Below are 27,195 nucleotides of genomic sequence, written 5' to 3' on the forward strand. Positions count from 1 at the left end.
GATGATGCTCCCCACATTTCCTTCATAAACAGTGTTTCTTTGAGAGCCAGGAGTACATCCCCTTCATCTTCCTATTCCCAGGGCCTGCTCTGGCGCCGGCACACCAGGTGTTCCACATATGTCTGCTGAACGAATGGGACTGGGGAAGGCGTGGCTTTTGCCTTCTAGGGTTCCCAATCTCACAGAGGAGCCAGACGTGCCCAAACAGCTTACTCTACAGAGCCTTGGCCAGAATCTCTATTCCTGGAGGCCTGCTCCCTGGAACCTCCCAGCGGGGAGAGAAAGGAAGGCAGAACACAGAGCATGATAACACAAACGTGTGAGTGCACTGAGCAATCAATCAAGCCATCTCTGTGGTTGAATTAAATGACCAATTCAGAGGGTGCCTGGCCTCTGACAGAGTATTTTTTCAAAGTAAATCTATTGTGAGGACCAGTCAAGGAATCCTAACCTTCAGCTGAGTCAGAGTGGGAGTAGGGAGAAAAAGGAAAACCAGATTAAATATTTAATGAGAGGGTTTCGAATAATTTTAATGTCTCACCCTTGGTCTGTTTCGGATGTAAGTTCTGGATAAAGGGGTCAGGCCACACTTCCCCAATGTGTGTGCTTTTAAGTCCAAAGCTCATGTTCATGTGTCTTTATAATAACAGCTCCTCTTAATTCATGTAAACTCTGAAGGCAGAGTCACCAGAGTCCTCCAAAACGCCTAACAGAGAAGGCTGGGCTGGGCTTCAATGGCTTGAACCAAGCCTCTGGATAATATTTATAGTGTCCCACACACTTCCCTTCTATCTGTCCAGGGACAAGATTTTGTACTTATTAAAAGAGACAACTAAATATCAGCCCATGGAATTAGCCTCATAAATCTACTTCATTCCCAAGAAGAAAAATAATCAATATCCCTTCATGTGGGAAAATTATAAAGAACCATACACACAAGGGAACCAGAGCTTCATTTCTGAAATGAGACAAAACTTAATCTTAAAGGAAATATCTGGGGCATCTCCTAGAATATTCACTAAAGGAACAGCTAGGCAGATGTGGCGTGTGGTGTCCCGGTGTAAAGGCCTGCCGCTGATGTGTGCAGCTGCGAGCAGACAATTTGAAAGGTGCAAAGTCACACACACCAAAGTCACTCAGAACCTCTCAGGGACAAATAGCACTGGAACAGACAGGTTACGAAACCCAAGACTGAAATTTAAAATCCTACAGGGAATAAAGCAGGTGACACCACTATTTTCATTTCCAGTTAACATTTCCTTAACTCTTTAAGAAGCACAATTCATGCTATGGTTATGTCTCTACTCAAAATGGTGGTATGTTAGGAAATACCTTTTCAGTATCACTAAATGGATAATCACTTAGGCTTACGCAATGGCTGATGTACATCACCTACCCAATTAAACTCAGAATGTGTTATGAAACTCTGGTTCAGACTGTTATATAATTAAAAATATCAGAAATACACTGAGTGGCCAGATTATTATGATCTCTGAATGCATAATAATCTGGCCACTCAGTGTATATCCTATTAATAAAAGGCTAATATGCAAATTGTCCCCTCGACCGGGAGTTCGACCAGCAGGCAGGCCAGCCAACCGCCCATGTCCCCACCCCCTGGCCAGGCTGGCCGGACCCCACCCATGCATGAATTCATGCACCGGGCCTCTAATATCCAGCCGTGGGCAAACTACGGCCTGCGGGCCAGATCCGGCCCGTTCGGCTGTTCTATCCGGCCGCGAAGCCAAAAGAGCAGAGGGTTCTCTTGCTCTCCCCTCAGCTCCTTTACTTTGAATTTATATTAGTTCACACAAACACTCCATCCATGCTTTTGTTCCAGCCCTCCGGTCTGGAACTCATTGTAGCCCTCGAGTCAAAAAGTTTGCCCACCCCTGATATATACACATACACACACACACACACACACACACACACACACACACACTGAGTGGCCAGATTATTATGCATTCAGAGATCATAATAATCTGGCCATTCAGTGTATATTTCTAGATCATTTTTCAGTATCATAAACTTTACAAAATTTTGACAACTCACCTTTATTGACAATTTCTTAATATTACCATAATAACATGTTTTCTTTAGTACAGAGATTTTCAAATGGTGTGCCACAAGGATTTTTAAAACATGTAATCCCTGCCTATTTAGTCAGGGGCACTGACCTCTTTTTCCCTTAAATGATGAAATTAAAAAATGACAATAGGAAACACAACAACAGCTGTCCAGTGTGAATGAATGAAAATTATTATACCTTTCTTGTTTGTTTTTGGCAGATGGGTAAAAAAATATATTTTTAGTAGATGAACCTGAGTTTAGTATTTTAACACTAAAGCCTTTGTCTCTTCTGAGGGCCTTAGCTTGTTGCAACACTGCTCCCCAGGGCGACCAACAAGGTTACATCTATGGCACGGTTAGCTGGGGCCATGAGTATAGTCTGTGGTGAAGCAAACTAGACCACATTGTATAGAAACCCATGACTTCAGTCTTTATAACACAGCGGTAACAAAAATCCAGGAACTATTTACAAAAACAAATCAGTAAGTCAGAGGTTTGCTCATTTATAAGTCACCCATTGAATTAGTAAGCAAAAGGCAAAGAGTCTTTCAGATACTGATAAAAGTTCATTCATTCATGCACTCATTCATGCATTTCCTCATTCATTCTACTGGTTTTTATGAGTACCTTCTAGGTGCCAAAGATAGAAAAGTGGCCTTATAGTCTAGTGGGAGAAGTAAACAAAACAATTTCAATACAGTCTGATTTAAGCTTATTCAATTTAATCCAAGTAAAATTTCTATATATAACTTGTGAGTCAAATCTGAAAATTAATAAACTAATCAATAGGTTAGTTTATTAACCTAAATCAGAAAATTTCTTTAAAGATCTATATTTAGCCTAATACTAATAATACCATTTCAGAACTGGTTAATTGGTCTATAGAATTAACAATGGATTTAAGTAAAGGTAGCCTAAGGAATAGAAAAAATATTTCCCATAAGTAATACTTTGTTTCATCACATGAAGTCACCCTTCGTTTTTCTAAATACTGATGCAATAGTCTATTTGTATCAACTTTCAAGTCAGCATGTCTGAGATACTCACTTCATCATAATTCAAGACAATTTATGGAATACTTAATTGTGTTTGAGGTACTATACCAAGGAGGGTCATGTGACGTCCATTCTAGAGAACACTGCAAAGATACAACCAAGCAGAACTCTAATTCTGAGCTGGCCCTGACTGACTTCAGACTACCGTAAATGTTAGGTCATCCTAATTGGGCCTACCTCCTGTAGACTCACAGAGCTAGTTAATAAGCCATCTACTCTATCACAGGTGTTCAAATACTTGAGGCAGCTATTGTGTCCTAGCTAAGGCTTTCTTTCTCTGTCCTAAATATTCCTAGAAACTTCAACTATTCTTTATATGACAGTTTAAAGAAATGAGAGAGAATTCTCCTTGCTCTCCAGATAATTGTTCATTGTCTTGTAGCTAGTGATATTAAAAGGGCACTTTATACTTCAGGGGGTGGCGGCTAATATCTTGGGAGGATCAGGAGGCAAGACACACCTCCGAGCGACTTGCCGTCACTTAAAATTGCCCTGTTTTGTGGAGGCAGCCAAACCTGTCTGTACAGTCACTGCAAACCTGGGAATCTTGGAATTATTACATTCTTCTTCTTTTTCCATTAAGCTAAAGAGCCATCAGCTAAAGGAATAGAAGCCTTAAGAAAATCTGATTACGATGGACTGACTAGCAATGTTCTGGTAAACTGCCAAAGACCTTTTATAAAAGAGCAACAACATTCAATTCATCCTAAATTTACATGGATGAAAATTTTTGAAGATGGTATCACTGCAAGTACGGATCTGCTCTCCGGCCATAATTCACAATAGAGCAAAAATGAAGATTATTATGCAACAGCTTCCTCACCAGGTTCCCCAAGACCAATTTCTTCCAATTCCAATTTACTCTTTTTTAAAATGTATCTTTATTGTTGAAAGTATTATAGATGCCCCCCTTTTTTACCATTGACTCCCTCCTCCCCGCTCCTGCCCCCGCCCCAGGCCTTCCCTGAACTATTGTTGGTCCATTGGCTATGCGTATATGCATATAAATTCTTGGTTAATCTCTTCCCACCTCCCAACCCCTTCCCTTTGAACCATTTACTCTTCCCAATGCTTTAGAAAAACAAGGCTGATTATACCATATCCCGGCTTAAAAATCTCCCTTGGCTTCCTTCCTTGATTAGATCCTCAAACTGATCATCCTAATTCTTGCTGCATCTCCCCAACCTGGATCCATCCTTTCTGGATCTCAGAGAGCGGTTATCCCACATGTACATTTATTTCCCCATGCTACAGGCTACACTCCTAACCCCAGCCATCTGTGTAACTGAGTGAGCTTTTAGTCCAGGCAACATAGCTCTACAACTCAATACTGTTACCAGTTCAATAAATGGGGCCACCAAGAGCCCCACCTATACCCATCTTCTCAGAACTCCAAGATCGTTTCTTTGCTGTTCTCTCTGTATAGAAAAACGCACTTCCCCTAATTCCTTTGCAAATCTCACCAAGTTTTAAGACTTTAATCAAATGCTCCTCTCTCTGTGAAGCCTGTCTCCATTTTCCTAGGAGTACCTTACTCGCTCCTCTGTGCTCCTGTGGTGATTTTTACCTCAGCAGTTCTTTTCTTTTAACCACCAACTTAATTATAAACTCCTTTGGATGCCAATTAAGAATTTGTATTTACTTGTGCGACATTAGCACTCATCATTGTATGTGCCCGCCACATAATGATAATAAAGATTTGTTGAAGCATAATGAAATGGAATGATTACTCTGTTTTGGAAAGGAAAGCTGGTCTCAGCAAGGTACAGGGGGAAAAAGTGAAAAGGGAAGGAAAAGAAGTTACAGTGGATTTGTTGTGACTCTTCAATGGAAATATAAGATACTAGAGGCCCAATGCACAAAATTCATGCATGGGTAGGGTCCCTAGGCCTTGCTGGCGATCAGGGCTGATCTGTGGGGCAACCGGTGGGTGATCCGGGGGGGCCCCGGCTGGCACCTGCCTTGATTGGCCTGGGGCCTGCGATCTGGGGGCAGCTCCTGCATTGAGCGTCTGCCCCCTGGTGGTCAGTGCGTGTCATGCAACCGGCCGTTCGGTTGATTTGCATATTAGGCTTTTATTATATAGGACTAGAGGCCCGGTGCATGAAATTCATGTCCCTCAGCCCAGCCTGTACCCTCTCCAATCCAGGACCCCTCAGGGGATATACAACTGCCAGTTTAGGCCTGGAGGATTGAGCCTAAACTGGCAGTCAGACATCCCTCTCACAATCTGGCACTGCTGGCTCCTAACTACTCACCTGCCTGATGCAATAGTCTATTTGTATCAACTATGCTTGCTTGATTGCCCCTAACTGCTTCTGCCTGCCAGCCCAGGTTGGTCATCCAGGGAGGGATCATGGGAGGGCTCTAGGGCATGTCCAGTCCATCTTGCTCAGTCCCAATTGGCCAGACGCCCAGCAGCAAGCTAACCTACCGGTTGGAGCATCTACCCCCTGGTGGTCAGTGCACGTCATAGTGACTGGTCGACTGGTTGACTGTCTGCCCCCTAGTGGTCAGTGCACATCATAGCGAGTGGTTGAGCAGCCTTAACATATCATTAGCATATTACACTTTGATTGGTTGAATGGATGACTGGATGACCAGACACTTAGCATATTAGGCTTTTATTATATAGGACTGCCAAATAATAAAAGATAATTATTTTAGTCAATCCTTGCAATCTCCATCTTTAGACCTAAAGAGATGAAATTTTTATGGGTATGTTTATTCAAGCCCAAGCATTAGCCAATTATGATTCTCTGTTCCATTGAAACAATCAAATTTTAAAAAGTAAAAATGGTACATGTACTTATTTACTATCAATTATTAAACATCACTGGTTTTTCTCAGTCTAAATAGTTCATACATACTGTGTCAAAATTTTTTATTCTTAGTAGTTCCTATGTTAATCTCACAAAGTATTTAGTTGGTAAAATATCTGTTTGTTTCTATTTACTTATCTAATAATGAGAAAATATTTTTTCCTTTGAGATGTAAAAGGTACTAAAGTCAATCTGACAGCCATATTTGGTATCTCCTTATAATTGCATATTTTTGGTCTGCTATAATTCAAGATATCGTACATGTTCCTTAATTCAAATATTTGTTATATGTGCAGTATCTCTTAATATGGCATTTATTGCAGCTGCTGAAAATCTATTAGAATCCTACCATGTGGAAGCAAACAGAGTCTTCAACGGGTACGAAACCTTGGCTAGCAACCCGAATACTGTTCTCAGGTTGCTGTAAACTCTGTTCTCAAGTGCAGACACCTAGACACATGGTTGGAATGTTCTCTCCTCATCAGTTCTTTCCTTAAGACTGCAATTTCCTCCTTGGATGAGGACAGTGGGTGAGGATTCAGTGTATATGGCTCTTTGAAAAGGAACTTTATTAAGTCCTGATCTTTTATAAATAACTGACCCTAAATAAACCTGGTGCTGAACGGTATGTTTTTACTCCTCTTTATGGCAAATAAGGAACTGGCCTTTAGACCTGCTCCATTAGTAAACTAAAGTTTGATTACTCTAGAATTGTAAACCAGGTGGCTTAAAAAATCAAATTAAAAAATCAAGTCTTTTTAAAAATCTGTTTAGGACAATAGAGGATCAATTTGAATCAATAGTTTTCAATGAGGGCCAATTCCCTCTGCAACCTCCAGGGATATTTGTTAATATCTAAATATGTTTTTGGTTGGCACAATCAGTAAGGTGCTACTGGCATTTAGTGCATAGAGAAATCCACATTCATCTAATTGTTGTTCTCCCACAATTAATGTATCAATTTTCCTCTGGCTGCTTTCAATATATTTTTATGTTTAATTTTTGATGTGATTATAATGTGTCTAGGTATGGACTTCTTTGGATTCATTTAGTTTGGGTTTTGCTGACATTCTTAAATATGTAGGTTTATCTTATGTGCCAAATTTGGGAAGTTTTCTTGCAATTACTTTTTCCAATATTTTTTTTCTGCACGCACTCTTTCTCCTCTCCTTCAGGAACTCTGCTGCCATAAATGTCAGACCTTTGGGATTGTCCCAAAGGTTACTGAGGCACTAATTATTATTATTATTTTCAAACTCTTTTTCCCCTCCGTTGTTCAGTTTGGATAATTTCTATCTTCAAGATTAACAGAATTTCATCCGACTCTTCCTTCTGTTATCTCCATTCTGCTACTGAACCCATTTGATGAGGTTTTTTTTCCCTTTTCATTTTGATTACTGTATTTTTCAGTTCTAAAATTTCCATTTGTTTATAAATTCTATTTATTTGATGAGACTTTCTATCTTTCCATGCATTTGAAGAGTGCTTGCCCTTACTTCTTGGAACATTTGTATCATGGTTGCTATAAAGGTCCTTGTTAGATAATTCCAGCATTTATGTCATTCAGAATTGGTGTCTGTTGCTCGTCTTCTCCCATTGAGTTGAGGTTTTCCTGGTTCTTTGTATACTTAGTACTCTTGGATTGTATTCAGATATTTTGAATATTATGTTTTGAGAATCTGGGTCTTGTTTAAACCTTAGGTAGAATGTTGATATTTTTGTTTTATCAGGAAATCGACCTGGTTGAATTCAGGTTGCAAATTCTGACCAGCCTTTAATGGGCTGTGGTTTTTATGTCAGTTCTGTTTACAACACTATTATAGCACTATTTGGATCTGTTTTGCATATGTACCATCCAGTGGCCAGTTTAAAACCCACGCAATGTTCTATCCCTTAGTTCAGTTCTCAAAGTCATGGGTAGGTATACTGCTAACGATCAGACCCAACCTGTACAGCTCAGGGGTGAGCCCAGGAGTTAGAAAGAACTTTACGGACTTGCTTTTTAAATCTTCACCCTCTCTGTAATTTCCCTAGTACTTTTGGGTTTCCTGGGACAACTCTTTTTTGACTTCTCTCTTTTTTAGGAAGTAGACAGCACATGACAGTGTTGCTTAAATCCAGACCTGTCAGCACTGGGTCTTGCTAAAATGCCTTGAACTTTCTATTATGTGGATCATACTCATCTCTGATTTCTAATATAGTTGTAAGTACTCACTATTTATTCATTTGATAAATATTTACTGAGCATCGCTATGTGCCAGTCACTGTTTCAGTGCACAAGACGAGGTCCTTTCCCTCAGGAACTTACATCTAATTTGAGGGGAAATAGCAAGTGAACAAACACTAAATAAATATACAATATGTTAGAAAGGAATAAGTGCTATGGAGGAAACTAAAGATAGAAAAAGGAGACAGGGTTATAGACTTCGACTCAGAGTGAGGTGGGATCCAATAGAGTGAACAAAGGAGTATTAGGATCTGCTTGAAGTTAAAAGGACTGTTCCAGCTTTTCCTATTTACAGATTTGATTAGTCATTTCAAAGACAACTTGGGAGAAAAGGCAGTTGGAGCTCATGTGCAAACTGCTCAGAAGCTCCCTGATACGATGTGTTTTTTTCCCTTCATTTTAATCATCCTAACACTACATACACAATGTATATTTTTCAAGTGTGCCTGGAGAACAGGCTACTTCTCCATTAATAAAAAGCATTTGGGGCTGAATCAGTTAATGGGTATAGTTTCCCCACTTCTTTACAGTAAACACTGACTAGTATACTCGGCCAAGTTTTTAGTTTACAATAAATAATTGTTTTCTTGTATGTCTTATATAAAATGTTCAAGGTAAAACATCAGATAAACAAGCAGAAGAAAATCAAAATAACAGAGATACCCATTTAAAATAGTTTTGGCCCAAATACTACTAGATTTTATTTTATTTTTTTCCATAAATAAGTTTCAAGTGCTTTTAGACAACTATTCTCAATGTAATTATGAATTCAACTACTAACATGCATGCCAGTACTACCACATTATGCTGCAGGACAAAATGTCGACTTAGCTGACATGAGGTTTTTAAAAATGATCGCACTCTCCAAGGCGACACACATATATCATCTGCTTAGTGTCCTCATTAAGTCTTTAATAATGCTTCCGAACCAACAGTGCATGCTCTTAGCTAGTCGCCCACCAGCTCATTTATACCCAGGTAAGTCACACATGTCCTGCTGTCACTAAGCAATAAAGGTAACAATGCAAATGTAAGAACAGCAGCACCAACAACTGCTATTGATTAAGCACTTACTATGTGCCAGCCATCCTGATAAGCAATTCATAAATACAAAGTAAAAATATTTCCTAAAATATTTCAGAAACCTACAACATTGTAAGACATGAGTGTGGTTTTTGATTTATTTCTAGAAAAATGAGCTAGTCATGGGATCAATACAACTCAAGAGAACCGGCTAGTAGTGTTATCTCGAACTATTCTCACTTATTTTTCCAGGCCCCATCAATAATTAAGCTGTCTCTGGAGGCCACCAGCATACCATTTAATTCTTCTGCTACACTGCACTAAAATGCTTTGGAAAAGTTCCTCCTGTTATATTATTTACTACTGTTGCATCAGCATACTAAATCACACGGGCTAGTTCTCTGCTAAAATAATAAAATAGTCACTTGATTTGTTCAGGGGATAGATACTCATTGGTAAATCACAGCCATGACCAAATTTATTCCAGAGAGGCAAAAGGTAAGAATTTCATCAAAAGCATGAAATTCTAATGCTACCCTCTGACCTAATAATTCTACTTCAAGCGATGGAGCATAAAAATAAGAAAATCACAGATGTGTGAAAGATTTAGATGTTCAAACAACAGGAAAATAACTTGGCTGTGCAGATATTAAAACATTATATAGGGATGAAGTATCCCATTTTAAAAGCCTGTTTCCAGACATGGGAACACTAACAATATTTTACATGAAAAGGACTGGTTCCCAAGTTATATGCAATGAAATCTCAATTTTGTAAGATACCTATATATGTAATGTTTGTATACTACACATATGTTTATTATATAAACTAGAGGCCTGGTGCACGAAATTCGTGCACGGGGGGGGGGGAATGTGTGTCCCTCAGCCCAGCCTGTACCCTCTCCAATCTGGGACCCCTCGAGGGATGTCCGACTGCCCGTTTAGGCCCAATCCTATCTAAATGGGCAGTCGGACATCCCTCTCACAATCCAGGACTGCTGGCTCCCAACTGCTTGCCTGCCTGCCTTCCTGATTGCCCCTAACCACTTCTGCCTGCCAGCCTGATCACCCCCTAACCACTCCCCTGACAGCCTGATTGATGCCTAACTGCTCCCTGCCAGTCTGTTTGCCCTAACTGCCCTCCCCTGCAGGTCTGGGTTCCCCCCAACTGCCCTTCCCTGCAGACCCGGTCGCCCCCAACTTCCCTCCTCTGCCAGCCTGGTCACCCCTAACTGCCCTCCCCTGCAGGCTTGATCACCCCCAACTGCTCTCCCCTGCAGGCCTGGTCCCTCCCAACTGTCCTCCCCTGCTGGCCTGATCGTCCATAACTGCCCTCCCTTGCAGGCCTGGTCCCTCCCAACTGCCCTCCCCTGCTGGCCATCTTGTGGTGGCTATCTTGTGTCCACATGGGGGCAGCCATATTGTGTGTTGCAGTGATGGTCAACTTGCATATTACTCTTTTATTAGATAGGATAGAGGCCTGGTGCATGGGTGGGGGCCAGCTGGTTTTCCTTGAAGGGTGTCCTGGATCAGGGTGGGGATTCCCTTGGGGTGTGGGACAACCTGGGCGAGGGGCCTGTGGTGGTTTGCAGGCTGACCACGCCCCCGGCGACCCAAGCGGAGGCCCTGGTATCTGGAATTTATTTATCTTCTATAATTGAAACTTTGTAACCTTGAGCGGAGGGAGGCCTGGGCTGGCCAGGGTGTGCAGGAAGCTTAGCTTCCTCCATTGCTGGGGAAACCCAAGCCTCCTGCTCACTCCGTGGCCGCAGCCATCTTGGTTGGGTTAATTTGCATACTTGCTCCTGATTGGCTGGTGGGCGTGGCTTCTGGGTGTAGCAGAGGTACAGTCAATTTGCATATTGCTCTTTTATTAGATAGGATATTGAAAATAGATAGCCCAAAATATTTATAGTAGGTAGTGCTAATGTGGGTTAATTCTTATTTCCATTTTTACATTTTTTAGTATTTTCTACGTTTGTACAATGACTATGTATTTATATATTAAAAAAGAAATAGGCTCTTTTTCTTTCACATATAGATTAGTAGTTTTCAAAACATGGATCTTTCCTTCAAAATAAGGTCAGACTTAGAGATCTCAAATAGACTGGTATCTTTTACTAACTTATATTAAAGCATTTTTCTAAATATTAATTTATTTTAAATGATCTAATTGGAAACACAGCATTTGCCCCCCCAAGAAATGTCTTTGTTTTCTTTCTTATTGGGGTATTTAAGTAAAATATGATTGACTTTGAGCAAAATAAAAGGTGACTACAAATTTCCAAATCTCACTAGTAATCTGTCATCTTTCCTTTCAAATTAGGCCACATAATCATCAAGACGAAAGTAGGTTAATTTAATTCCTGTGAGTCTGAATCTGATAACCTATGGCATTTATGCCTAAGTGGAGTAATTCTCAGTGGCGTGGGCCAGTCTCCACTGCTTCGAATCCCCACCTAGAACTCAGATGACTGACAGAGTTTGCTGCTTTATCCAGGCATATCATTCTTCAGGATTTTTGTAAGAAATTAAATAGGGCCAAGAACCACAGTGCTCCAATTCTCTGAAATCCCGACTTATACATTGAGTAACATCTCTAGTTAACATCAAAAACACCAAGAATCATAGTAACTATCTAAATCATGTCTAAGACATATGCGCAAAGACAGGAATATATACCAGTTAGCCTGGCTGTCTCTCTGAGCCTTTTGCTTCCTTGTCCCTGATAGGTGGATTATAATATCTGTTCATTAGGGAGCTATAAGATGCATGACACAATGTGTAAAAAATGCAGAGCACAGCCAATCAGAGAAAGACAAATATCACATTGTCTCACTTATTTGTGGAATCTAATGAACAAAATGAATTGACTCACAAAAAAAGACCCAAGGCATGGAGGCATGAAACAGACTGATATATCTCGGTGTGTGTGTGGTGGCAGGGAGGAGGGGACGAGAAGAGATAAATCAAAGAACTTATATACTTATATGCAGAACCCATGGGCATGGACAGTAGGGTGGTGAAGGCCTGGGGGCAGGGGGCTGTGGCTTGGCAGAGGGAGATAAAGGGGGGGAAATGAGGGACATCTGTAATACTGTCAACAATAAAAATCTCTCTATATATTTTTAAAAGTGCAGAGCACAGTGGTTGGTGTACAGTTAAAATTCAGTAAGTGGTAGCATGCAGATAGCATTGTTATTGGTGAAAAGCAAAATAAATGATACTTGTACACGTATTTATGCAAACCAAGGAAAGATAAAAACATTAATAATCTGAAAACATTCCACGGGGAAATGACAGGCTTCAGGATAATTGAAAACACACAGACAGAGATAATGTAACATTCAAATACTACCACTTTATGTTGCTCCCTCTAAACTACATACTTCTATTAACATTCGTAAAATTGGTAAATGAGATCATGTGATGAGGTGCTTAAATAAAATGATTACTGCAAGCTGGCTGCAGTCTTTCTTGCAACTGTGACTGCTGACATGAATTACTTCGTGTGTGTGTAGCACATGAACTGCACATTTTCTGGCCGTGGCACCAAACCAGATGCAGAACACTCTCTTTTCTTCAGCATGAGTCATGGAAAGAAGGCAGCAAAGTCTCATCACGCCAGGAGGCAGGGCTGGAAAACTGGGCAGGAGGCACCCCGTTAATCCTGGTTCTTTGGGAGAGAAGGGAGAGCTGATAATGAAACAAACCCGTGTGTATAAAGAGTCTCCAATTTCTGACCTTCTCCTAAAATGGCAAAGCAGAACCTAAGAGTATAAATGCAGAATTCCACTCTTTCCATACATAATGAAGGGTCTGGAACTGAATGACTATTATTGTTGAACGAATCAAGAAATCAATGAAGCCTCAAAGTTAAGGCTCCCCCTGTGAAATAGCTTTGGGGGAAACTGAGAGGCACTGGGGGTTGTTGACCAACAGGTTTTCATTAGGTTATTCTCTGATTTCTCACTAATTGTTGAAATGTGAGGCCCAAAATTTTAATTCATCTACAAGCAAGGAAGTTGTGAGGGTAGTTCTCAGAGTCCAATTACAAATACGGTTTGGGATGTCATAATATAATGATATACCAATACTCTGTGATGATCTGGATGTGATTATCACAGGGGGTTGTCCTCTCCTTAGAATGAGGACACACTTAGTATAATGTCTAGTGTAATCTCACATTACATAGTTATTGCTGGTGTGTGGACATGTGCACAATAGAGATAATAATAGAGATAATAGCTAGAAATTAGTTAGGACATATTAAGTCCAGACACTGGTCTAAGTGGCTTCTTATGTATGATCCATAAGTCTTCCATACAATTATCTGAAATAAGTTATCATATCTACTTTGTACTTGTGGAAAATGAGGCTTAAGAGGTTTACAAATACTTCCAAGTCCACATAGCTACTAACCAGCAAAGCTAAGACTCACACCCACAAAATCTGACTTCAGAATCTAAAAGATGAATCGCTATGTTATTTTGACCAACAAGCTTTACGTACAACTCTACAGGTCTAAATCTGAAATAATCGATATTTAAATAACTGGTATTGCTTTTGTTTTTAAAAAGCTTCACTTTTGCCCTAGCCGGTGTGGCTCAATGGATAGAGTATTGGCCTGCGGACTGAAGGGTCCCAGGTTCAATTCCAGCCAAGGGCACATGCCCGGGTTACGGGCTCAATCCCCAGTAGGGGGGTGTGCAGGAGGCAGCCAATCAATGTTATCTCTCATCATTGATGTTTCTATCTCTCTCTCCCTCTCCCTTCCTCTCTGAAATCAATAAAGAAATACTATATAATAAAAGCCTAATATGCAAATCGACCGAATGGCGGAATGACTGGTGGAATGACCAATCGCTATGACATGCACTAACCATCAGGGGGTAGACGCTCAACACAGGAGCTGCCCCCAGCCCGCAGGCCCCAGGCCAGCCAAGGCGGGGGCCAATGGGGGCCCCCCGATCACCCCACAGATCGGCCCTGATCACTGGTCAGGCCTAGGGACCCTACCCATACAAGAATTTTGTGTACCAAGCCTCTAGTGCAGCCGTGGGCAAACTACGGCCCGCGGGCCGGATCCGGCCCGTTCGGCTGTTCTATCCGGCCCGCGGAGCCGAAAGAGCGGAGGGTTCTCTTGCTCTCCCCTCCGCTCCTTTACTTTGAATTTATATTAGTTCACACAAACATTCCGTCCATGCTTTTGTTCCGGCCCTCCGGTCCAGTTTAAGAACCCATTGTAACCCTCGAGTCAAAAAGTTTGCCCACCCCTGCTCTAGTGTGTGTGTGTGTGTATATATATATATATATATATATATATATACACACACACACACACACACACACACACACACACACACACACACACACTGAGTGGCCAGATTATTATGACCACCTGACGTTTTTAGGCAAATTAGCTATAATTTTGTGATGAAGTTGCTAGAGAGCCAGACCATTATAAATAGGGAAGCAGGTTGTTTACCACGACAGTAGAAGTGATTTTTTTCTGAAGATATGGGTTAACAACATGATTTAACAGCCTTTGAATGTGGGATGATTGTTGGCGCTCGGAGCCATGGAGCGAGTATCAGCAAAACAGCTGAATTCATTAAATGTTCAAGAGCAGCTGTTGTTAAAGTGTTTAAAGACTGGACTGTCAGCCGAATATCTGGGTCTGAACATGCGAATTGTGGCCATCAGCGACTAGTCAATGTTAGGGCAGAACGGAGAATGGCAAGACTGGTACAAGACACAAAAGGGCAACAGTGCATCAAATTACTGCAGATCTTAATCAGGGATCCTCTCAAATGATCTGTGAACGCACTGTTCACTGTACACTGCATCATATGGGATATGGAAGCCGAAGGCCTATTTGAACACCTTTGCTGTCTGCAGTTACCAAGATAAAACATCTCCAATTCGCACAGGAACACAAAGATTGGATAGTTGAGCATTGGAAAAAAGTCATGTGGTCTGATGAATCACGTTTCCAGTTGCATCATGCAGATGGCAGAGAATTTCGTGGACACAACATGAAAGCATGCACCCCACATGCATGAGTACAACCCTTCAAGCTGGTGGGGGCAGTGTTATGGTTAGGGGCATGTTTTCCTGGCATGATTTAGGCCCTTTAATTCATGTGGAACAACGTCTGAATAGCACAACATACCTAAGTATTGTTGCTGATCAAGTTCATCCTATCATGTTGATGGCATATCCCAATGGAGATGGCTTCTTCCAACAAGACAATGCGCCATGCCACGGTGCTCGTATTGTGCAGGAGTGGTTTCAAGAACATGAGGGACTTTACCTTGCTTAGGTGGCCCCCACAATCACCAGATCTCAATCCAATTGAGCATTTGTGGGACGAAGTTAAAAGAGCCATCAGGCAGCTGGTTCCACAACCATCAAATCTCACAGAACTGGACAGTGCTATTCATCAGGCATGGTGTCAGATTCCTCGCATCACCATTCAACATCTCGTGGAGGCAATGCCAAGAAGAATCACTGCAGCATTGAAGGCAAAAGGTGGCCCAACGAAGTACTGATGGGGTGGTCATAATAATCTAGCCACTCAGTGGGTGTGTGTGTGTGTGTGTGTGTGTGTGTGTGTGTGTGTAGCCGGAGTCTGCCTTCTTCATCTTTGCTGCGGGCTCTGGCCAGAGTCTGCTGCCTTCGTCTTCGCTGTAGACTCAGGCCAGAGTCTGCTGTCTTCGTCTTCACTGCAGACTCTGGTCAGAGCCTGCTGTCTTCCCTGCAGACTCAGGCTGGAGTCTGCCATCTTTGTCTTTGCTGCAGACTCTGGCCGGAGTCTGCCATCTTCGTCTTTGCTGTAGACTCCGGCTGGAGTCTGCTGTCTTCATCTTCGCTACAGACTCCGGAGTCTGCAGTCTTTGTCTTCGCTGTGGCCAGAGTGCCACTCCTGTAGATCCCTTGGCCCCCAGCCCTCCCTCTCATAGGAGGTGTCCTGCCCCACCCTGCCACTCCATGCCTGGAGCAGCTGGGCAGCCACCATCTTTGTCCTTCTAATTTGCATATTCCCTCCTGATTGGCTGGTGGGCGTAGTGGAGTGATGGTCAATTTGCATGTTTCTCTTTTATTGGTGTAGATATCTATCTAATAAAGAGGTAATATGCTAATTGACCATCAAGCCCTCACAAAAGATGGGAATATGCTAATTGACTGTCACGCCCTCAAAGATGGCGGTGCCCACAACCACAAGATGGTGGCGCCCAGTCCCCTCAGCCCTGCCACCTCCACGCAGGTCCGGCTGCTCCGCGTGCCTGCCTCCAGAGTCCCCCAGTCCCCTCAGCCCCCAGCTGCCCAGGGCTGGCCTAAGGCTGAAGCAAGCCTCGGATGGCGGCTGCCCAGCTGACCCCCAAGGCGCAGGCAAGCCTCTGATGGCGGCTGCCCAGCCACCCAGGGCCGCCTGAGGCTCAGGTAACCAGGGCCGGCTGAGGCTTGTGCTGCCGGCAGTGGCAGCAGCAGAGGTGTGATGGGGGCGTCACCTTCCCTTGATTGCCGGGTAGCCTCCTGCCCCTGAGGGCTCCTGGATTGTGAGAGGGGGCAGACTGGGCTGAGGGACCCCCCCTCCAGTGCATGAATTTTCATGCAATGGGCCTCCAGTGTGTGTGTGTGTGTGTGTGTGTGTGTGTGTGTGTGTGTGTGTATAAATTTTTTTTTAAAAAGCTTCACTTTTTCTTATCTGTTGAAAACCTTCTGGCAAGTGGAGGCAACTATTTCCACAACTGGTTTTGATGTGATTAAACTTTAAGTCTTGAAGCTGTTCCCTATACCTATGCATAGAATTAGGTATTCCTATCTGTGCCTTCTTGATTATTATACTCATTTGGTGCCCAAAACACTCCAAGAATGATGTGCTCCAAACTCTTATTTGACTCTACAGTTTGGTAAATGATTCTCTCTGACTGAACTGAGTAAGATATAGCTGTGTAAGAGGCTGAACCCAGCATCTAGCCAGAGATCCATAAAGATTTTTGGGAAATGAGGAATTCTTAAATCCTTTCCCAAGAAGAACAGCATTGTGCTCACTAAGGACTCCATAGCAGTTCTAAAGGTCACTTCTGACGGGATCTGACAAGTTCTCTCGGTCTGACAGAACCATACGCTGGAAGAAGAGCTGGAAAAGGGGAAGGTTGGTGATGAGTTTGCTTTTTAACCTAAAGGGACCTGAAGATCTGGGGACTTGATAGGTAGGGTTCCGGCTTCCTGCTCTTCCAGAAGACAGGTGTGTCCTCAGGGGCTGACCTGGCTCTTCAATGACCTCCAGTCCTTCCCTTTTGCCCTCCACCTCCCTTTCTTCATTTTCCATTAGTAATATACATGGGAAGGTGGGTGTGTAGTCCGCTGGGTTTAGTTGAGGAAGGTAGAATTTGATATCTGTAATTGTAATGACTATTAACTTCCCAGTGGTCAGCAATGGTCAGGAGAAGTCCATTCACCCACTAAATGCCAAAGGAACCAGGAGTCTATAAATCCGCAGTTCCAAGGACTGTAATTCTTTTGACTCCCAGAGGATCTGGATAAGAAGAAATTTCTAGGTAGCAAACAAGCGTGTATGTGTGTTGATTATACATCCTTCAGACCTTTTCTTCAAGAGCTGGAAACTGATTCTCACAACTACTGGGAATACTAGCTGCTGGCTGTTGAGACTCACAGCTGATCCCTCTCTAGGACTTACCCTCCACAAAAGGGAGTTGCCTCACCCCAAGATTACTTAGCCCTTCCCAATCCAATGATGCAAAACAAAGATGAGGCCCTTTGCCTGGATATGGGACAAAAAATGAGACAACCCCCAAGGGCCACCCCAGCTCCAGCGCTTCCACAGGCTCAGCCTCTCTGCCCAGTCCTCCCTCCCTGCTCCCTCAGAGAGTGGGCCTCTGGAATCACCTCCAGAGCGCATACGGCAAGTATGCAGAAGAGCTGGCATTCACATCCAAATCCATTCGACTCTCAGCTCTAGGTTTCTACCGACTTTATCAAGGCCTTGACTTTGATTTTCAAAATACAAATCCTAACACCTTAGTAAGACATACAAAGTCCCTTTTGATATGACTGTCCTTTCTAGCCTCACATCCCAGCACTCATGTCCATACAACCCCTGGTCCAGTCACATCACACTCCTTGCCCAGGACATGCCACGCTCTTGCTTCCCCGGGAACAGGTCACTGTCCTTGTCTGCTTGACCACCACCTCCTTCTCCTACAGACCTCACCGCAAGCGTGCCCTTCCCTGTGAAGAACTTCCTTCCAGCTCCGCAGGGGAACTGTTCATGATGGTAATGGGTTCCCTGCAGGCAGGGACATGTCTTTTAACGCTGCTTCCCCAGCCAGACCTTTTAAAGATGTTTAGTTAAACGGATAAATAAATGGACTCCACTGAGGTGCTGGTTCCAGAGGCCCTAGCTGATGGTTGCCAGCACCCCCATGACTGCAACGTATATAGCGCCACCCAAAATTGGACAAACTGTGACCTCCTTGAACGCGAGGACTAGTTTTTTCTTCATCTATAGAGCCTCTCCAAGACCTAACGCCATCTCTTGCTCCTAGAAGATGCTCAAAAACAAAAACCAAACATTGACCACATGAGGTCTTGGCTAAAAGGGCTGATGCAGGAGAAATTTCCTTCACTCTCATGGCTCAGTCTAAACTATTTGTTTTAGATCTCTACTTTTAAAGATGCACGGGATATTCTTGCATTTATTGTCTTGTTAATTAATATGCTCTTAGTTCTAAATTTTTCACATTTCTCCTTTGTTTGAAACATCCCCCCGCAACCCCCAAATTACTAGAGCAAAAGAGGACTTGGAGTTTGCTAAGTTATATTTCTAGGTCAGAACTGAAATCCACTATGGATACATCAAACATGACTAAGAAGTTTTCCAGCTGGCCTGCCTAACACTGCATCTTTGTTCTACGGGGCCCCTTTGAAACATAAATATGCCATTAATCCACAAGTTGGTTCTTTCCCCCACTTTCTGAAACTAATAATTACTTACTGAATAGAGGTACAGATATTGGTATAGGCAACTGCACCCCTAGTACAAAGCTGAGGTGGGGGCAGGGGCAAACCCTTGTCTTAAAAACATACAAACTGAAAGCTAGTCTAACTGGGCAAGTGGCTGCATTCTCTACAAAAGAAATAGTCCAATTTTGTTATCGTTCTCAACAAAAATGTCCAAATTAAAAAAAAAAATTGCTGAGATCTGGCTGAGACTAGTAGTAATGATAAGAAGACTTAAAAGTGCAGTTTCTTCTTCTATTTTAATGGATTTGGGAAGGAGGAAGCTTGCTGGCATGCAAGGGACAGAATTTTCTGTGCCCTGTGGAATTTTTTTAATGTCACTCCATCACCGCCTCCGCTGCTGGCCTGGTGGGAGTAAGAAGAAACTGTGATAACATTTTCCTGAGAGAGCAGCACATCTGGTTATCTCGTTCTTCACAAGTCTCTGATCAGGCGTGAGCCCAAAACACCGAATCGGAAGCTCTTCCTCTCTGGTTTGGTTTTTCATAACTGCAGGCAGCCCGTCTCTAAGGGCAGAGGTGCAACTGGCAGACACACCTCATTTCAAAAATTTGCTCACATTGTTTAGTCACAGATTCAGTGATTTAACTCTACAAATATGCTTGCTCAGGTTTCACTTTTAATTAAAATATGAACACATTTAATTTTTATTACCTAATATTTATTGAGCCCAGTTAAGGAATCAAGGCACCATCCCCTTCTCAGTTGTGGCTACAGGCAGAGCGGTTATGGGAAAGCACAGTACGGCAGGATTGACGGAGGGTACCTTTTTAAACATCCTGGTGGAATCCTCGCTGATCTGCATGAAGCGCATAATCACGTTGTTCAGGTAGATGTCACTCAAGGTTGCGTGGTCTTTGCTTTCTCTCCTCACTTGGTTCAGGAGCAAATACCAGCAGTTCACTGGAGACAACAAATTCTGGTCTTTCCTACGAAGTGAAGAAAGACAGGATTACCATCCATTTCAAAGCTGCCCCAGTCAGCTGAGGGAAGACCCCAAGGCAAACTAGGAGCCACGAGAGAGACAGGTTTGGTCACTGTTCTTTCACGCTGGGTATTGCTCCTACCAGGACACTCCACAGCCAGCAGAGCAGCCTCCCGGGCTGTGATGGCACAGAACCAGCGATTTCCTAGGCAAGAAAAAACTTGGACCAAGATCATGGGTCAAAACCTACTCCCCCAACAAGGGCCATGGCACCCTACCATACAGGGCACTCAGGCAGGCCTTTGGCTTTAAACCCTCCATTGAAGAAAGCAGTTCATGTTTACATAAAAATCTATAGACTACTGTCTCCCAGACAGACCGTGGTTTGCCCCTGCACACAAAGTCTGCTTTGAATGTTCAGGCTGTTGTTGGAAAAGCGATTTGGCTAGGTATGCTTTCCATGGAACATAAATGTGAGGGTGATTTATTAATCCCCTGATACATAACCTCCAGTCTCCCCAAAAGAGCCAGAACTTTATAGCATTGTCTCAAGGCTCGTGAACAGAACCACGAAGTTTGCTGGCTTATAACTTGTCACACGTCCTGTTTAAACAGTTTCAGATTTCTAACTCCTCCTTGTTTATTCTAGATAATAAAGCTAAAAGTAAAACATAAACCACGAAAAGACATGTAAAAAATCTTAAAGAAAAACTCTGAACAAAAAGAGGAACCCACTAGGATGTTACTGCTTAAAAAAAAAAAAATCGAAGTACCACGTTTTTGTGTTTGTGTTTTTTTGCTTTGTTTTGTTTTGACATTAAATTCTAACTGTAAAATGGCAAAATGGCGTAGAATGTTTACCCTAACTCAGGGACATAAGTGCCATTTTATCAGATATGTTATCCTCCTATTATTCATGATCATTTATAACTCTGAATATTAGGAAAGAAATCATTAAGTCAGCTCTTTCTGTCAATAAGCCCCTCAGATTCAGGACTGTACACCGCATTAATTCAAAACCATCTCTAGAAAAAAGACGAAGTAGAAGATAGAGGTAAGAATGGGTATAGGGGAAGAAACCCCTGATCCAGGGTCTTAGCACTTACACCCCCGAGAGTGGCCACCCATTCTCCCAGTTGGCACACTGAGAGTTGCTCCCCACCTGGAGAACCCCGATTTTTCCTCAAGTGCTCAGGCAAAGGGCAGTGGACCAATGGCAGACAAGGACAGCCATTCTACTGACAATCTCTATCCACCCAGCCAAGAGGGAAATGTTACCTCATCATATTAACTTCTATGTATATTCTTTATGTTGAAGAACATCTGAGGACATTTCATACTTTTCTTTTGTTTCCTCAATGCCCTGCCTATAGTAAGCTTTAAATATTACTTCATTCATTGGATAAACACTTGGCATTGCCTTAATAATAACAGCGGTAGTAATAACAATAGCAGCTATCATTTACTAAGCACCTACTGTAAGAAGCAGTCAAGAGTATGGAATATGGCTCTGGCTGGTTTGCTCAGTGGTTAGAGCACCTACCTACACACGGAAGGGTCTCCAGTTTGATTCCCGGTCAAGAGCATGTACCTGGGTTGCAGGTTCGAACCCTGGTCCCAGTCAGGGTGCGTGCCGGAGGAAACCAATCAGTATCTCTCTCTCTCTCATCCATGTTTCTCTCTTTTTCCTCCCTCCCTTCCTCTCTCTCTAAAAACCAATGGAAAAAATACCCTCTGGTGAGGATTAAGAACAAAACAAAAAAAGAAAGCATGGAATATGGATCTACACTATCCAGGTCAGCGGTCACCCACCGGTGGTCCGCAGACCACAGGTGGTCCATGAGGTCTGAAAGGTTGGCGACCGCTGGTCTAGGTTCAGGTCCCAGAACTACCACTTACTAGCTATGTGATCTTGGCCAAAATATGTAACATGTCACCAGTACTTCATTTGCAGAATGGATAAAATAACAGGACCTATTTTGGGGATTTTTGCTTACTAAAATGCCTTAGTTCTATAGTAAGTGCTATATGAAGCTATCTCTTTTTATCCAGGGGCTGATCTGAAGGCTTTACACAGACTAACTCTACTGAATCCTTACACTACCATTTAAGGCAGAGATTCTTTCTGCCCCCTCTATCAATGACAGAACTGGAGCTCAGCAATGCAGGGATGTGCTGAAGACCAAAGCTGGTGTCAGAGAGACTTTGAACCATGGAGACTGATCCAACTCATGGTCTTTGCACTATACAGGGGCAAAGTTAGGCCAAGGACTGTTCTACATCAGCGGTTTTCAACCTTTTTTATCTCATGGCACACATAAACTAGTTACTAAAACTCTGCGGCACACCAAAAAATAGGTATCATTTTGACTCATTCACAAAGGACAGCTATTGTTGTGTTGGTTGTTGTCATTTTTTTTTTTAAATTTGACAACCTAAGATCAATGCCCCTGACTAAACAGTCAGGTATTACATGTTTTTAAATTCTTGTGGCATACCGGTTGAAAATCTCTATCCTACACTATAAACATCCCCAAACTGAATAGGAGCTAGACTCCGAAGTCCAGCTTAAATGATGGGTCAAGTTACAGTGCTAAATATTTAATGTTTGCTTGGTGAAGAGGAGAAAAAATATTGTGTGTAGACCTCATGCCAGCTATCAATCATATCAAGAACTTCGTGTCTCATCTAATGGTCATAAGTTAGGATAAAAAGGCTCAGAGAAGTTAAGCTACTTTACCAAAGGCACACAGTAGTGTCAGCATATCAAATGAGGCCTCTATGACTACCTACCCCCAAGTTTTATTGACATATAATTACCATACACCACTGTATAAGTTTAAGGTATACAGCACAGTGGCTTGACTTACATATATTGTAAAATGATTACCTGTCTTGACACTTTCATAAAGACTGTCTCAGTTTTTTCTAATCCCGGTTCATCCTTCCTGTAGACATTATCCATCTATCTTTAGTCCCATATTTATTCAAAAATAAATGTACTCAAGTCAAAGAAAATTCCAAGTTGCTTACCTTTTGAAGAAAACTAGTGAACAAACCAGGAGAAACAAAAAGTGACAGCACTCTACTACGGTACCAGACTAAGGTGCCTGTTTTCAGTTGACAACTAATTACCCAGGAAAGCACACAGAAGGTGTCATTCAAAAGTATTTACTGAGCCCTTGCTGGTGTGGCTCAGCTGGTTGGAGGTCGTTAGTTCAATTCCCGGGCAGGGCACATGCCGGGGTTTAGGGCTTGATCCCTGGTAGGGGGTGTGCAGAAGGCAGCTGATGGATGTTTCCCTCTCACATTGATGCTTCTCTCTCTCTCCCCATCTCTCTTCCTCTCTAAAAATCAATTAAAAAATTTTACTGAATGGATGAATGAGCTGTCTTCTTCTTTACATTCACTTCAAAAAAGGACAGTTACTATAAAAGTGAATGCAGTACTGGCTCCGGTCTCCTCTTTCTAGTTCTAGTCTCTGTCAGATACATTTGACATTTGTTTGCCCTGGAAACCATCACTAAAATGTATTTCTATTCTAGCCCAACACATCCAAAGGGGGAAAAAAAAAAGGTATTCCCTATGTGGAGTAGTTTTTCATTTGCTTCTGCAAAAGTACCCCAGGGACAGTTTCTGCCCAACTTTTTATGTAGGATCCAAAGCCACAGAGGGGTGTAAAATGGAACTGCAAAGCCCACGGTGAAGGCCAAGACAGGCATCTCTGAATCACCCTCCAATCTGGAGCCAGCTGAGCAGACAGGCCTTGTTGTTGCCTTGTGTGTGTGTTGGGGAGGGAGGGAGGATTTGTGGTTTTCTGTTTTATCATTTCATTGAGACAGTTTTACTGGTCCTGATTTTAGGCTGGGATACAATGTGATAAGCTTGGTGGTGGGAAAGCCCTCAGTTCCAACTCTTTACCTTGTTTGGCCTTATCTTCTATACCCATGTGGGACTAAAGAGTGGATACAGCCCGACCTGTGTGGTTCAGTGGTTGAGCATTGACCCAGGAACCAGGGGGTCATGATTCAATTTCCGGTCAAGGCACATGCCCAGGTTGCAGGCTCGATTCCTGTTGTGGGGTGTGCAGGAGGCAGCCGCTCGATGATTCTCTCCCATCATTGTTTGTATCTCTCTCCCTCTCCCTTCTTCTCTGAAATCCATAAAAATATATATATATTTTTTTTAAAAAAAAAAAAAAGAGTGGATAGCCCTGACCGGTTTGGCTCAGTGGACAGAGCGTCGGCTTGCGGACCAAATGGTCCCAGGTTCGATTCTGGTCAAGGGCATGTACCTTGGTTGCAGGCACATCCCCAGTGGGGGGTGTGCAGGAGGCAGCTGATCGATGTTTCTCTCTCATCGATGTTTCTAACTCTCTATCCCTCTCCTTTCCTCTCTGTAAAAAATCAATAAAATATATTTAAAAAAAATAAAATAAAATAAAAAAAGAGTGGCTACAACTGTCAATTTGGTTTTTAGTTCCCTTTTCTTTTTCTGGCTCCTGGAAATTTCCCTTACTTTCCTATGTTTCGGTTATACATTTAAAAGAATGTCTATTATATTTTAAGCAGAATTTCTGGGAGTTTTGTGGCAGAAGTATTTGTCAGATTACCTAGGCTGTGCTGCCTGCTTCGCGCCTCCTAAACAAGTCTGCTTCTTCCTGCAGGGCTGCTGGTTCAGCCCCTGCTGCGAGGGCCCTACACGGTCTCCCTCTCTCAACCACAGCGTCCTCCAGCACACAATCCCATCTCCGGTCCTTGTTATCATTTTAAAAAGCAGGTCTGAGCTGGTCATCCTGCTTCTTAAAACTCCCCGAAGGCTTCTCATGCCCTCAGGATGAAATCCAAACTGTCGAGTATGATCTACTCCATGATCTGGCACATTGTACCCTTGTAGCCACCGGGTTACTTTCTGTTCTCAGAGCTGTCCTTCCCCCCGCACCTCCACCCCCACCCCACCCCTTATACATGACGTTCTTCTTGCCTGGAACATCCTGCTCCAGTCTCTTACATGCCTCCTAGTCCCTCAGGCCCTCACTTATGTATTACTTCTTCCGGGACCTTTCCTTGACCTTCCCTTCCACCTTCACTACAGGATGGATTCCCACCAGGTGGGCCCATGTCATCCTGTGATTACCCTGTCATAGCACTTATATACTCTACTGTAGTTGTCTGCATACTTATCTCGTTTTGTCTCTAGGATTTATTAGGAAGTAAATTCCATGACCAGAAAAACCGGTAGGTATTCTTTAAACAAATGAAGCATAATTAAGATGAAGTTTCATTACACTCAATCATAGCATATTTACAAGACCCTTGTTTTAAGTCGGTCTCAATTGCAATGACCATAAACATGATGGGGGAGAGGGGGAGGACTAAATTTAAGCAACCCTTATTGCTTTTTAAAAATAAAATAAAAATATTTTTATTGATTTCAGAGAGGAAGGGAGAGGGAGAGAGAGATAGAAACATCAATGATGACAGAGAATCACCAAATGACTGCCTCCTGCATGCTTCCCACTGGGGACCAAGCCCACAACCTGGGCATGTGCCCTGACTGGGAATTGAACCCTGACCTTCTGACTCACAGGTCGATGTTCCACCACTGAACCACACTGGCTGGGCATTATTGCTCCTTTTCATGTAAAATCACTGCAGAAATGCTCAAGTCTCTGCTTGAACAATCAGCTATTTAAAATTTGCCCATCCAAATATCCACCTGTGGTAGATATCAGCTCCTAGTTTCCTGTAATCGAGATGTTTATAAAAAATACGAACTTTACGTTCTTCTTGAATATATAGTTATCCAAAAATATATATTTATTGGAGAGAGAAAACTGTGAAGAGAATACTATTAATTTAAAACGTGATAAACTAATGCTCATAAATGCAGACGGTTGCTTTAATCTATGGGGTTATGCCAATCAATAGCTTATCAGACAAAAAGGAAAAATCCTAAAACCAACAAGGGTATTAAAAAGGTAGGCTATGACCTTGGAAAGGTGAATCTGAGTCAAGTCTCTCTTACTTGTACTGCTGATGATCCTTAGTGCTTCTTGTTTTTGCCATGAACCTTTCTGCTAACTTCTCTAGGTTCCGAGAATATTCCGTCTCGATTTCAGCTTTTTTCCGGAAGAAATCTTGCAGGTCCTGGAGAAGCTGAACTCGCATCTCCGTTTGCTGCTCCAGGCATTTTTGTTGTTCTACCAGTTGAGCTCGAATCTCTAAAGAGAGAAGAGAATCCATTTGATGATGTCATGAATATTACTGAGGTATGCTGGTACGTGCAAGATAAAAGTAATTAATCCTATTATGCATTTAGCTCTGAATTGGACCTCTATGAGTCTTGCTGTGTCCAGGTCGGTTCTTAAAATAAGGTATCTGCTGACCCTTTAAGAGAATGAGGCAAGCCTCTGGAAAGAATGTAATAAAATTAGAACAGAAACATGGGATACATTTGCAATGCCACAAACACGCATGGAGTCATGAGGGGGAAAAATTAAAGCCTTTCAGATAACAGTTCGTAACATGTGACATCTTTGGGTAGCTGAGCACATTGTCATTTTTTCAGCAACATTTTGCCTCAACTACCCCTTCTGAGTTTGAATGGCAAAGAAGTGAGCATCATTTCTCCCAGACGCTGAACCACCACACATTTGCTAGTTGGCACGTACAGACACTGACATCTGGTAATTTTTATTTAGTGCATAAATTTCTAGTTTGTAAAACACATAGCTTCAGGGTTTGTAGGGATGCTGTGCCTAAAAATAATTTATTCCTACATCCAAATCATTCATAATGGGGCAATCCTTGGATTCCACTTTATTATTGCATTCGTCAAGGGCTCTTCACTGTTACACAGTGTTCAAACTAACAGCCTTCTCGACACATAATCCTACAATGAATCTTTTGACCATTTTAATACATCAGGAACACGAAGGTTGGTCATTTAGTGATTTAGCAAGAAGACAAAAGCAGAAGTGTGTCATGTAAAACTATCTGTAAATGACTGCAACGATGAA

At 42.5% G+C, this 27,195-nt stretch overlaps 1 protein-coding gene across 3 annotated transcripts in view; it reads right to left on the bottom strand.

Moving 5' to 3' along the window:
- Window positions 1-27,195, bottom strand: part of SRGAP1 (SLIT-ROBO Rho GTPase activating protein 1) — a 288,960-nt gene that overhangs the window by 125,741 nt on the left and 136,024 nt on the right. For all 3 annotated transcript variants that reach the window (XM_080660547.1, XM_080660549.1, XM_080660548.1), the window contains exons 2-3: window positions 26,202-26,397; window positions 20,016-20,178 (exon numbers count right to left, since the gene is read on the bottom strand). In XM_080660547.1, coding sequence (XP_080516673.1) covers window positions 20,016-20,178; window positions 26,202-26,397 — 359 coding nt within the window. The remainder of the gene's footprint in view (window positions 1-20,015; window positions 20,179-26,201; window positions 26,398-27,195) is intronic.

This window comes from Plecotus auritus (assembly GCF_963455305.1).
Source record: "Plecotus auritus genome assembly, chromosome: 3".
Classification (NCBI taxonomy): Eukaryota; Metazoa; Chordata; class Mammalia; order Chiroptera; family Vespertilionidae; genus Plecotus; species Plecotus auritus.